This window comes from Lonchura striata, chromosome 1, assembly GCF_050655825.1.
Source record: "Lonchura striata isolate lonStrDom1 chromosome 1, ASM5065582v1, whole genome shotgun sequence".
Taxonomy (NCBI): Eukaryota; Metazoa; Chordata; class Aves; order Passeriformes; family Estrildidae; genus Lonchura; species Lonchura striata.
The window spans coordinates 41,598,863-41,613,363 of record NC_140703.1 but is presented as its reverse complement, the minus strand read 5'-3'; the positions used below and the strand labels follow the sequence as shown (position 1 = coordinate 41,613,363).

Genomic DNA, 14,501 nt, shown 5'->3' with positions numbered 1-14,501 from the left:
AGAGAGGAAAATCAGGTCATGCAGTGTGTGTGGACAAAGACTAGATAACTGATTTGAGCAAGGGAGGAGAATACATTAAATCATCCTATATCCTTGCAAAATGACTGCGTGTACAAGGTGAGCACTGGTTGGAGTAATTTCCCCAGAGGATTTGAGAGGTGCAGGCCAGAAGTAAATATGTCTAACCATGAGGGTGTTTGGATTTGTACTTCTCTGCACGTTGCTCTCCATGTCCCACACTCATTAACTTGTCTGTATGACAGAGCCTGGTCAAAGCCCAGTGGGATCTTTCCAATGCATTTGCATTTGGCTCCCGACTCTGTTACTACAGACTTGTTGCCCATGTACTTTCTTAGTCAGATTTCTTACCATCAGATGAAAATTGTCTCGTTTCAGTGTATGCCCAAAATTAGCCCCCCACACTCCTCCAGGCAGCAGGAGAAGAGAGGCACCTCCAGACTCATCCCATTCATTTCAGAGGCCAGGCTTGGCCAGTCACCTTCTGGAGACAACAATTTGCCTTCACTCCATGAACAGCCGGGAGAGCCCTGGTGACTGGATTTGCTACCAAACTTTCTGATGGCATGAAACAAGCCTTTTTCTGGGTCCTAGATGGGATAATACAGTAAATCCTGTCCACTGCATGTCTGGGAAAGCAAGACTGTAAAGATGGCTGTCGGAATCACTCAGCACTCTTGAATTCAGATGCCATAGTAGTTGCGACACCTAATTATCCATGTATAGTAGGTGGTCCAAATAGGAGCACACAGCAGAACAGCAGATGGGGGTTGCTGCTGTCAGATTAGATTGAGATTAGATAAAGCTTAATTAACACTTTATTTTTTTAAGATTCAACCCTGATTAGTCACATAAAAAATATTACAGAGAAGCGGGGCAGAAATCACGAGGTATAACTAACATTATTAAAAATTAAGGAAGCATTTTTACAGAGCAAGACCTTGCTAGTAAGTGGTTATTCCCTGAATTTGACACCTCTTTTGTCTGGAGAACAAGATATAGATGGGAAGAGTTCTTTCACCCACCAACCAACTGCTGTGTAACCCTACCCTTTCTAATCTAATTTACATAATCACACATATTTAAACACTCATTTGAGACACTTTATGTCACTGGTTAAAATTCTCATTATTTTCTGTCACTGATAGATTTGTAATAACAAGAGGGACACAGTATTTTAGAGATGTTTTATCAAGACCTCTAGATTACCTGTACTGTAACCTCAGTACAATTTATCAAGAGTTTTGGTGTCAAACCCCAAACAAATGTCATATCACAATTCCTTGCTATCCTGTATCAGACTTCTGTCATGATATTTTGAATATTCTGAATCCACAGCTTGACCCATCAAAAGATTTTTGCCCTTCTCCTAATTAACAAAGGTATGTGAAGTCTTCTGAGTCTCCTATTGTTTGAATCCACATAGTGTCCTGGTAGGCTTCTCCTGCATGTGAGTTCTAAAAACTTACCAGAAACTTTTGTGTGACCCGCAGGGAAGGTGGCTTGCAGGAATAGCCTGCAAAGCAGTCACTGAATAAAGTGTTTCTCTGTGCCAGATAGTACAAACCAGTGAGCCAAGTAAGTTCCATTTAAACATTATTTTAAGTTAAAGGAGATATGTGCTGTTTGTGGCCCAAGAATGAATCCAACTTTTGCTTTTTAGGATAGGAAAAGGATGTCACAGATTAAGACAGTTTTGCTGTAGAGCAAATATGCAGGTTTAGAGTATCTAAAATCCAAAACAATCCAAGCTTTCAATAAATGAGTGCTTTTCTCTTGCCTCTATTGTTGTCCAACTGCCAGGACTGCAAAGGGATGACCTCTGCAGGGAATTGAAATCAAACAAAGCCAATTCCTTTTTTTTTTAACCTCAGTGGTATCTAACCAACTATTTGCAGAATGTGGTACAACTCATGTTGTTCATTTAGTTCAGCTGGTTTCTCCTTTTGCTTTCTCTCCTTGTAAGCACAGTTAAGTGGTCAGCTGGGTGTTTCTATTTCACTGTTTTGTTTGAGCTGTCTGGTCCAACACAGCTCAATGGGCATTGCAGAAGCCAGTGAAAGCTCCTTACTGTACTCTTTATCACCTCAGGTCTGCCACCAGACAGTGAGAAGGATACACTCTGGCCCCTAAAAAGTCTGATACCAATAAACAGGGTCATTTCTTAGTTTATGTGTTTATTTAACTGCGTAGCTGAGACCAGCCATGTGAAGATGAGGGCAGAACTTACATCTCCCCTATGTCTCTTCAAAGCATTGCTAGAAGACAGCACTGTGTCCCCCCTCAGCAAAGCCCAGGGCTTGTCTGTCAGGGCAGACAGTGTGAGCATAAAAGGCTATCCAGAGCCCCCTACTCCTTGATCTCTGGGGAATTTACTTTTGCCATATCCCAAATGTGGGAAATACCACAGCAAAATATGAGAGTGATTTGGCAAAGGCAATTGCATTTGTGCTTTCACTTGCTCAGAGAAAGAAAACAGGACAGTGATACCCTGTCTACCTGCTCTTTTTCAAAAGAGACTAAGTCTATTTAAAAACAGGGATGCAAAACAGGTTTTTACTACTCTTGCACAAGAATAATACAAAATGAGCAGAAGTCATCCAAGAAAGTTTTTGTTGGCACCAACCTTCCCATTCTCTGGAGTCGCACGTTATCTGATAGCTGGCATACGGCAGGCTCTGGATAGTCTGTTATTCTTTCCCACGCTGCAAGATCTGGGCAGTAAATAGCTTAAATAAATGCTAGAAGTATAATTCACTTTTTACTTCATCTGATTTAAGGAAGACTTTCCTCAGATAATTCCACCAAGGCATGCTATCCAAGGCATAACTGGTCCCTGGTGGATCGAGCTATTTTGACCTCTCTAGCTGGCTCCATTTCAGCTTTTTAAAGGTTGGAGATAACAGAAGAAACAACTCACTACATCCAAGCACTGTTGCACTTTTCTGGGAGCTCGGTGAGATGCCAGGTGCTCTTTGAAGGGCCTGTGCCATTATACAGCATTAGTGGCTCCATGTCACCTTTGAAACAACCTTTTGCTCCTGCAGCAGGTAACCTCCATGCCTGGTAATGCTACCAGAGGGGCAGAGGCAGCAGATCAATTCCCCTGAAGGGGATCCTGGGCCAGGCAAAGAGCTAAACTCTGCAGGGCTGAAAGCAGAAGTGGAGGAGCTCTGTCTGGCTCTGTTACCCCTCCAAGCAAAAGAATCCTAGTACCATAAAATTGTTTGAGTTGGAAGGCACCTTTAAAGATCATCTAGTCCAACTCTCCTGCAATAGGCAGGGACGCCTTCCACAGATCTTGTTGCTCAGAGTCTCGTCCAACTTTGATGGTTAATATTTCCAGGGCTGGGGCATTCACAGCTTCCCTGGGGAACCTGTTCCAGTGATTCACTAATCTCATTAAAAAATTTCTTCATTATACTAGACTGAATCTGCGCTCTTTTAGTTTAAAACTAGAAGTGGAAATAGAGATTGCCAGTGAAGACTGAGGCAAAAGGTTTCTGAGGATCTTATAATCCATTCTTACCACTTTGCCCGTCATGTTCATTGAGGGGATAAAGATTTTCTTATCTTTCCTTTTCTGGCTGACATAGCTGTATAAGCCCTTGCCAAGTTCAGCTCCAGCCACACTGGCCTTCCTGACACCATCCCTACACATCTGAGAACGGTTCCTATACTTTTCCTGGGATCCTTGTTCTTGCTTCCACTACCTGTGTCCTTTAATTTGACCAGCAGATCCTGACTCATCCATGTTGGTCTCTCATGTCCCTTTGCTGACTTCTTGCATCTGGGGATTGAGAGCTCTTGTACTCTATGGAAAGCCTTCTTAAAGATCTGCCAGCTCTGTTGTGATCCTGTGTCCCTGAGGGCAGTTTATCATGGGGGTCCTATTGACTAACCCTTTAAATGGCTGGAATTTTGCTTTCCTAAAATTCAGGGTCCTGACTTTATTCTTTGCCTGACTCTTTGCCAAATACCCAGAGAAGTATTTGGAACTGCTGGGTTACCTGAGAAAACCACACTGCTTCCTACATCCTGAGATCATAATGAAAAATCAGTCAAATCCCAGGAGTGTTTTTTAGGAAACATAGTATTTTCACATTTTAACAGAACTGCTGTTGGCACAGAGAGATGAGGTACAGGTAGATTTGTCAAACCCTCAGGGTGCTGCAGCCACTGGCACCATTTTATCACAGTCATCAAGACTGTGAGGGCATGGCAGGAGCTTAGGTTTATGTCAATTCCTGCAGATTAACTCTCATCAAATCAAGTTGTTTTGGAACAAAAACAGTTGTTGTTATAAATGAAGGAGAGGGAGGACCATAGTTGGGGTCATATGATAAGGACTTATTTAAAACTGTGTAGATGGGGAGTCAAAGCTGCTCTGTTGAACCATGTGTTGTGCACTTGCACCAGTGCCATGGGCTGTCCCAGTTGGAAACCATTTGGTTTCATTCCACTCCCTGCTTCTGTGCCCATTGACACTTGGCTACCAGCCCCAGATGCTGATTTTGGTTAGCAGCAGTCATTGTCCTGGGATGGGTAACTGGGAACAAAGAGATCCAGCTCCACCTGAGGCATGTCTCTTCTGCAGCTTCAATCAGTGCAGGGAGATGCTGGTCAGAGCCATTTTTCACACATTGCTTTTCAGTGTTGGCCATTGTCTGCCATCAGAATTCGGAGCTGTTGGTGTTAGAAGGCTGATCCCAGGAGGCTCCAGTTTAAGGATGCTCATGTTCTTGCTGTGTATTCTCAGCAGGAGAGCTTTGATCTTGGTATGTGTCTGACAATCATGTCACCCATGTTGTGCTCATTTGAATTGAAGTCTTTGGCCCCAGTGATGCAGTTTTTCTGTTGTTGTTATTGTTCTGCGTGTTTAATTATTTTTTCCTTCTTCATTAAATATTTTGTTCAGGTTGCCTGCTCCCTTCTCCTGCAGAAAAAAAATAGCATTTATGTTATTTGCTTTCCTTTTTTTATTTCTTGAGGAAAAATTCCATATTATATCATTTTTTTTTTCTTTTTTTTTTTTTGGGGGGGGGCCCTTGTTAATTAGAAGTGACACAAATTTGCTTAAACTACAGACAATTAATAGGGAGGGTGAATCATATATTATATACCTCATTCATTTGGCTCCATGGAATTCCAGCAGCCTGGGTCTCCACAGCAGCCTCTGGAGCACGCCTCCCTGTACGGTGCCCACATACCCTTTGGTTTACTGTGACTGTCAGAGTTGCTGCCAGGGGGAAATATGAAGATAAGCAAGATGCCAAAAAAGATACACTCACTATACGTAAGCCTGCTACTGGTGTTTTTCTTAGTTCTGCTTTATAAATTGAACGTTGAAATATAAACATGTATGTATGAGAGAGTGACCTATTACTGAATTTACCCGGAGCTTCCCCTTGCAACACTCTCATTTCGATTGAGTATGGCTTTCCTAAGTGGGCTGAAATTTTATGTATCGACCTCAGGCTAGATAATTTTTGTGAAAGATAATAAACATATGGCAGCGAGACAAGAACACTTATTGGATTAATAAGGTATACATGTACACAGATAATATATACTCATGGTAAAGATACAGACAGATAATCACAAGTGTTTCATTCAACTAGTTTAGGAAGTTTTCACTGCCTCAGCTGGAAATTACCACTCCTTAGTGGAAGCACAGAGCCTGCAAGTATGCACGTACCTTGTCTGTAGTACTAGGCAAAACAGGTCCTCTCACACCAGCCCTTGTTCCAGCTGGAGGAGGGGCAGTTTCTTCAACCTCCCTCATTTGGTTTCCTGCAATTGTGTGATGATAAACTAAAGGGCTTGGCTTGTTGTAGTGTAGATTAGTGTAGTGTAGAAATTGCACATTGCAGCCATTGCAAATTGTAATGCTGAAGTAGAACAAATCATTATGTGTTTGGTTTCGTCCAAAACCAGATAGGAGTCTTCATCATTCGTGCTTATTGGCAAACTTATTTCAGAATAAGAGCTCATGAGGCATTCAAAAACAGATGTCCATGCAGAGCACAGGATAGTCTCTGCTCAAGTACATCAGTGGAGGCTCTCTACTGGTCTCTCTGAACAAGGTATTTTGTCAAAAAAATGTAAGATGAGGTCACTGGAAGCCAAGAGTGCCACTGTGCCCCTGTGGCTGGATGGAGATCAGGGAGGAAATTCTAGCCCCGTTGAAGTCAGCTGGAGTTTTGCCATTGTCTTTGATGGAGCCAGCATTCCTCTTCTGATGCAGACATTTCACAATAACCTCCTCTGTTAACTTTCAGCATGTGCATGTTATTTTCATTACAAACAAAATATTTCTAAAATGGACACCTTCATATATACAGTATGCTAGAAGATGACATTAAAAGTTCATCATGGTACGCATAGTAAAACACTAATAATCCATCCTTGATGTCTCTGGGAAAAATTCTGACATGAACAAATCTTCTTTAGGTTATTTTGCTTGAATATACAGCAATCAAATTTACAGCTGAGAGTTTATTATTTTTGCAGAATGCACATCCTTTCCGAATTTGCTGTGCTCAGAAATGGAGACAAGACATTCATCTGTGTGCTTGGCTTTGGGAAAAGACATCCCTGTGTGTCGGGACATGGGCCCTGGTATAGAGCAGACAGGAAATCTGCCAGACTGCCTCTGCAGGAGGCTGCCTTCAACACGTGCAGCAAGGAACAAGAAATGTCCTAATGATTAATCACTGTCAACCTTTGTTCTCATTAAAGACTTGATTGTCAGACAAGGCTGGTAATGAGGCGCTGTTCCTGGGTCTGCTGCTATGCGATTGTGCAAGGCTGAATCTGAGCCTTACACCCTGCAAGATGCAGCTCCCACTTTGCCCAAGTTTAAGGAGTTGGGGTTGGGAACGTTGCTCTAAGAGTGCCTGCTAGTGGCTATGGGGCTGTGCAGCTGTCTGGCAGAGGATTATGGCAGGGCTGCAAATAAATCTGAAAATACGTTCACGAGGATCTTGGCTATAAGCAGCTTCCCTGTTGGTGTTGAACAGACAAAGTGCTGTAATAGCTTTCTATTAAGAATTGCACAAATAATTAACTATCTGTCAAAGTGAGGATTGGCTCCTTTCAGGGATTTACTCACTCATTTTTATGTTTGAGATTGTGCACAGTGTTACCTATTTCTGAAAATAGTTCTGGGGTGCACTTAAATTTTCATTGTGCAAAAAAAAATGTATTTTTAAAAAGCCTGAACTCCCTGTATTTTCCAGTGAGAGCTGCAGCAGTTGGGTTTGCTGCAATACTTATCTCTCTGCATGCTGAGTACCTGTTGCATCACTTGATGTCCAAACATATCACTCCAATGGGTGACTTACACCACAAGGATGCAGAAATCAGGTGTGCTCCCTACTGTCAGGAGTGGTTCCAGTTTCAGTGTCTGAAGGGATTAGTCCACATTTCCTGTTCAGGCTCCACCATTCAGTTTGCTGAAGGAGTGACAGTTTGCTGAAGGAGCATTTGCTTCTTTTCCCTGGTCCCTTTCTGGCAGACAGACTGGGCTTGTGAAATTGCAATGCTAGTGTCCATGTTTCCTTGTGTATGTGCCTTTTTGGAAACATGGTTGGCCCTGAAATTTTTGTCCTGAGAGCTCAGATGTTCTCAGGAGAAAAACACAGGAGATAGTCCCGTGTGGCTGAGCCAACTTCTTATAAACACTTCACAAAATTCCTGAAAGGAACTATTTTGCAGCCCTCACCCAGCTGTATCTCTGGATATTAGGCACAGCAAAACCAGCTCTTGGGATCGTGCAATATTCAGGTTTTTCCACATGCTGTTTGAAAATATAAAGGCAATCTTCCTGGAATGCATAAAAACATTCTCTGACAGATATTAGGGGAAATTCAGCCTATGACAGTATCTTCCACCTGGTAAATTTGGGAGGCTTTTAGGTCACTCTATACAACACCCTTAGAACGTCATTCACTTTTGCTTGACGAATCATAGGGTGTTCACACACTCTTCCAGGCATCTTACTCCAGTGTGACTAGAAGCATCCAAAATGAGGAGTGTATGGGAATGTTCCTATCATCTAATCTGGGTTCCTAACTCAGTTATCTAAATTAAACATCTGAAGCCTAATTATACAGCCCCATCTCCCTGTATAGTGAAGGGAGAGCTGCAGCAGAGTTTAGAGATAATCTGCTCTAAGTTTTTTGTTAGAGACCTAAACTGAGGAGACTCACTTCTATGTTGTATATCCCAAATATGAAAAAAGGCTGAATGAGTTTGAGTTGCTCAGGAAGATACTGTTTTTCACTTCCATCAAGCTGGACTAGCAGGAAAGTGAGGGAGAATCTGCTTGGCTGTGTCTCTCCCCAGTCTGTCTTGTTTCCTTATACACAGATCATATCCTCAGCTGTTGCAGGCGAGTTTAACCTCAGCACCTTTTTGGTGCTCTCACAGTGTCATAGCAAGCAGCCCTCTGCACTCCAGTCAAGAGTGGGAGTTATTCCTAAAAATATGAAAACTAGCTTTTAACTAGAGATGAAAGAGTTCTTATTTGACAGACACTCTGCTGTGGTCCTGCTGGAGTTTTGTTTTCTTGTCTGAGGCAAGGACACAAGCAGGCAGTGCTGGGAGTTCAGACAGCCATGAAAAGCCCAGTATTTAGCAGAAGGGGGTGTATCTGCTTCCATTAAATGCAGCAAAAAGAGGTGGCTCAGAAGAGAGCTGCTAGGTACTAAGACTGGCTGTTCAGCAAAGCACCCTGTGCTCAGCTTCCTAAAGATGCATGACTCAGACCAGCTCTTCTCAATAAGCCCAAGTGCTTGGCCCAGCAGCTGCAGGAGAGCCTCAGTTTGTGCCAGTGGAAAGGAGCACGCCAGCTGGGGCTGTGGAGGCTCTCATCAGGGGCTCACAGGGCTTTGCTCACAGCAAGGCTCACAGCCTTGCACTACTCTGAAACAGTGCAGGACATGGTTGAACCATTCCCCTTCTCCTCCTCATCCTTCTCCTCTTCCTCTTCCTCCTTCTCCTTTTCCAAGTGCTCAGTTGTCCAGGGTGGCTCGCAGTCAAACCAGAAAGACCCTGAGAAGCTCACACTGTGGGGGCAGCCACTGGTCCCTTGAAGAAACCCACAGAGGAGCCTTTTCCTTCACCATCTAAGCCTGCAGCGAAGAGCTGCACAAGCCCATGATGCCAAGTAACACAAACTGCTTGTGAGTGAGGACATCATGCATAGGTTCAGTCACCAGATGAACATGACTTTGCACATCCTTTCCCCTGGAAGCATCTTTTTGTAAGCAGGCATCTGTCACTGAGTAGATTTCCATAAATGGATCCAAAGACTTTTCCTTTCTTCTTTAATTCCTTGTTTCTTTAAGCCAAAACTGATGCAAAAGAAGAGCAAAAGTCAGAGCTGTCACTTCCGATCTGATGCAGAGCACAGAATGAGTTGCCCCATAGAGGAACAGAAAGGTGAAAAGATTTCCCCATCTCCTTTTTTGAAGGGAAAAATCTTCAAGAAGCAGAAGCTCATCTTGTGGCACAGATGTCAGGGCTCCTGGCTGGGAAGCAAACAGCCTCTGCGGGCATTGTGGTTTCATACAAAATTGACCATTGTTTCTCTTCTGTACCATCAAAATTATTCATCAATTCAAAGCTTTTCCAGGAAAGAGGGGAAAGGTTTGCACATCCTTTTCCAGCCAACTGTTCTTAAACCACTTCTAAACTAAGAATGCAGAGACATAAGCTTGCAAAAGGCTTTCAGACCTCCTGACAAGCTTTGTAGAAAGAGGAGAGGAGAGGAGAGGAGAGGAGAGGAGAGGAGAGGAGAGGAGAGGAGAGGAGAGGAGAGGAGAGGAGAGGAGAGGAGAGGAGAGGAGAGGAGAGGAGAGGAGAGGAGAGGAGAGGAGAGGAGAGGAGAGGAGAGGAGAGGAGAGGAGAGGAGAGGAGAGGAGAGGAGAGGAGAGGAGAGGAGAGGAGAGGAGAGGAGAGGAGAGGAGAGGAGAGGAGAGGAGAGGAGAGGAGAGGAGAGGAGAGGAGAGGAGAGGAGAGGAGAGGAGAGGAGAGGAGAGGAGAGGAGAGGAGAGGAGAGGAGAGGAGAGGAGAGGAGAGGAGAGGAGAGGTCTATTTTAAAAAGTTCATATATGTGTTAGAAGCCAAAACATCCCTTCATTTGTATGAACACAAATCAGCTGCAGCAGGGGTAGTGAAAGGCAAACTCGGTCTTAAATGCTTTTTTTTACTGCTAATTTAAACATTTGAACATAATGTTCTTTGTGATGCTTATAAACAAAACCACAGTTGTGCTACCAGCTCTGAGGAGCTCTCACTGTCTGCCTTTCTGCATTTCATAGGTTTTATATGTCACTGGAACATCAGATAATGTGGTGCATCACATCTGCTTTGTATGTCGAGCATCACCATGCTGAGGCTTCAGTTCTGGCAGTGCAGATGGAGTCTTGTGGTGGTTGGTGAACACTAACCCAGCCCCAGCTGGCACCGGGGATGGCCCTAAAAGGGCTGTAGGTCGTTTGTAGGGCTGGAAGAACATGGAACATAAATGAGCGGGGCAGAAACTGGGGGTAAACCCAGGTGGACATTTGTACCTGTTGGAAGTGTGATGCTTCCAGCCTGTCCCTGACACCTGGCTGGCTGCAGGGATGCTCCCCATCATGTTCCCTCCCTGGGGGAAAAGGGGACAGGTTACCTTCCTCTTGCAGGGAGACGAGGTAACACCATGCAGGCAAGCACTCAGGGCTCCCCAGCTGGAGGGATGCTGGGCTGCCTCTGCAGCCTGCTGGGCAGAGGTGCCCCTGGGCAAGGAGACAAGCATGTCCCACTCTAGATTTCCTTTGGTCAGGGCTTTCTAAAGTTAAACCACATGAACTGCAGCATGGGAACCCAGAAATGGCATTAAAAACTAGCAGTTCTAGATGTGTGGAGTTGTAGTAAAGCTGCTGCAGTAAGGGTGGGCTTAGAGCAGGATGAAACAGTTTAACAAAGCAGGGTAACTCCACCCAAACCTGCCCTTCCTCTCAGGGATGTCAGAAGGCACACTTTGTCCTGCGTAGGGGCAGAACCCCACATCCCTGACAGCAGTGTAGCCCTTCTGCTGTTTGATTTGCAGTAATGGAAGCACAGGGTGAGAGCAAGGCTCCATAGCACTGGTTCATGAAGGGTCAAACTGCTGTGCAGCTCGTCTCCTGATTTATTAGGAAGCTGTTCTTCCTTCTCCCATTGCAAGGGGAAGATCAGCAGGCAGGAGAAGTAACACATCGTAGATTCATAGGCTCACACTGACATTTCATGAACAGCAGAGAAAGGACCAAATTCAAAAAACCCCCAACCTGGCTCCAAGTTGATGATTTACACTGTTTTCTCAGGGTCTGTTTGCCAAGCAGCTGGTGTTTTGTGCCAATGGCTATTACAGAAGAGCTTTCTTTGATAGATACTGTGAATGAACACTACACAGTTTATCTTAAAACAAAATCCTCCCCACTGCTTACATGGGCTGGTAGGGAATGAGGGAAAGAAAAATTTAGGCTTTGTTGGTTTCTTTACGTAGGACTGAAAGCACATTCGGGGGAGCCTGCACTATCTGTGCAAAAACACAACAGATGAATTCTATTAATGGATGGAACATGTGGCTGGGTTCAAGCTAGAGTTGTCATTTGAATATAGAAGTCAAAGCCAATTTATTGTAACATATTTTTCTTTTCAAAATATTTTAGGAAAGACAAAAAAGTTTGCGCAACAACTTGGCAAGCAGGTCTGTTGAGAGGAGGTATTTTCTATCTTGCAGCTAACATAAGGGCTGAAAAATGTGGCAGTGCCGAGCAATCCTAGATTCCTTCTGGAACTGAAAGAAAGTGTGCAAGATATAATTGTGTAAGAGCCCAATAAATTTGAAGGGTGGGTTTGTAACACTGCCTTGGGGGCTGCAGGTGGCTCCAGAAGAAAGTCAAGTTTTTTATTTCAGTAACAGTCTTTGAATAGTTTATCTAACTAGCTACGCACTCGTGTGGCCCCATCTAGAAGCCACCGAGTTATTTTAAAATAGAAATACCCATAACAATCACTGTGCTTCTTCCATGCCAGATGGTAAAAAGATAAGTGGGATTAGTCTGTAGTGAGTCTATGTGTTACTGGGGAGGGGAGGGATGCAAAAGCTAAGGCACAGGAATGAGCTTTCCTGGAGTTTCCAAAGCATTAAATATCAGTGCTCCATGGTCTTCAGGGCATGGGTAGGCTAGCAATCCTTGTTTCAATGTTGGTCAGCCTGTATTTGCCCAAATGCGCTGGGGGACAGTGGCCATAGAGCAGAGCTTTGCTAGGATAGTAGCCCAGATCCTGGCTCCACACCTCAGTATTGAAAGAATCGCTGCGCAACAGGGAGCATCAGACTCCTGCTGTGGGGTCTTGTGTTGCAAGGCAAAAATGCTGCTACCTCTTAGGTTATACAGAGTTATGTGGTTGGTTCTTATGGTGAATTGCAGCCAAGTGGGGTCAGAGAATGGATGTGTCTCCTGACTGTCGTGACCTCTTCAGTGTATCCTATTTTCTTTGTAGCTCTGTGGCTAAGAAATACATGGGTATCGAGTGATCCAATATAGGCTGAATATTTTTCTCTGTGTCCTGAGAAACATACATTTGGTTAAGTCCCAAGGACTAAACACTGCTGGAGCAAGTAGGCAAAAAACACATTGCTGCCAAGGGAAATAATGGCCAAGAGAGAAGATGCAGCATACTGTCGTTCCATGTACATTCTCATCTTGTATGAGCATGGTTTGAGTCCTCATGTACTTTCCCCACTGCCTTCTAAGATGACTTTTTGCCATCCCTTCATTATGGAGCTGCACACTGGGAAGAGGAAGCAGATCAAGATCCCTCACAAAGACCAGAGAGACCCTAAGACTGTCTTCAAGGTCCTTCCCAGTTACACCTTTATTTCACTGAGGAAGCTTATACACTCTAAGCCTATTTAAGTGTGTTACTAATGGGATTCAATTAGCAGTCTCTCAGAGACTGCTCTTGTCAGGGAGATGACGGGACAAATGAAAGCAGCACCATTCACCCCACTGTGAAGTATTAACTTCCCACCCCTGTATTTTCTAAGAATAGATGCCACTTCTACCAATAAGTCTGCAGCTTCTCGCTGCTGTTCACCAGATGGTAGGAGCCAGCAGACGCTGAGTTTGTTCCCTTGTGGTCAAACAAACTGCTCTACAGCCCAATGCATGTTTCCTGAAAGATCCTCACGACAGCTCTGTTACCTCTGTTAACATTTCCCAAGCTCCTGGTACAATATTGAGGTTTTCCACTGGAACCACCTGGCACATTGTCAGAATCTTTCCTGAGGGATGAAGTTACTCAATCCTCTTCTTACTTTGTTGTAGGCTTTGTATTGGTCACTTGTCCTGAGAGTCTGTGGGCTGTGTCCTGAGCTTCAGCTAATTACATAAAAAGGATTATTTCCTTTTCTTGACACTTGTTATTATTTTCATCCTTCACGAGCCTTTTCTTCTGTTTCAGGAACAACATTCTGTGGTAGGCCAGGGAGCTGGCCCCACTCCAAGCTCCAGTTCTTGCTCAAATCCAAACACTGGAAGTGGTTACATGAACTCATCCCAGCAATCATTGTTGAATCAGCAGCTGATGGAAAAGAAACAGGCTCTGCAACGGCAAATGATGGAGCAAAAACAACTCCTTCTACAGCAGCAGATGTTGGCAGAAGCTGTAAGTTTACCAATTTCTTATTTTACATGGAAAATATTGTCATAAAAACAATAGAAAAGAAAGATTAGACAGGGAGAAGAAAGGCCCCTAAAACTTCAAGGTTGTTTTGGCAGTGCCTAGAATTTCAAGAGTGTGCCTTGTATTTTTCAGCACTTTTCTAAGCCTTTTTGAAACCTTTTTCAACATGTACGGAACAAGTTTCCAAACTACTGCAGTTTCATTACAAGAACAGTCCAAGCATATGCTTGGTTTTGAGACATATGAATATTGTCCATGATTTTCCTTGCAAGATAAACCAAGGGGCACTGCTAGGCTACTTTCACCTCAGAGGAAAGTTTACTTCCAGGATCTGTCACCAAGGCAGCATAGTGTAAAATGCCTGTGTGTAAACCAGGATCAGGTGCCTTGATTTTGGGATTCAACACAAGTTTGTGTGCTTCGCTGGGATCACATATGAATCCTACATTCTCTGGTTTTATTTTTGCATTTCTAGGTATCTGTAGCCAGTTCTCTGTCCTTTGGTATCTGAGAGACTAGGTGGGAGTTTCTGATCATTTTAGGAGACATGGGGGATTCTATAAAGGAAATATTTCTTGACTTTTTGATTCATGCAGAAGAAAAAAGAAGTTCAAAGTCAGCTCTCTGTGCTGCAGTTTTCTGTCAGAATTTTTAGCTGAACAAAATCTTGATTTTGTTCTTGATCTCAAATAGCTTCTTTTAAACAAAACTGAAATTTAATCAGCTTGGCTTTGCTTTTGTATTGTGTGCACAGA

At 43.7% G+C, this 14,501-nt stretch overlaps 1 protein-coding gene across 2 annotated transcripts in view; it reads left to right on the top strand.

Moving 5' to 3' along the window:
* Nucleotides 1-14,501, top strand: part of MAML2 (mastermind like transcriptional coactivator 2) — a 211,893-nt gene that overhangs the window by 185,141 nt on the left and 12,251 nt on the right. For both annotated transcript variants that reach the window (XM_085575505.1, XM_021536551.3), the window contains exon 3: nucleotides 13,525-13,728. In XM_085575505.1, the coding sequence (XP_085431631.1) occupies nucleotides 13,525-13,728 (204 nt within the window). The remainder of the gene's footprint in view (nucleotides 1-13,524; nucleotides 13,729-14,501) is intronic.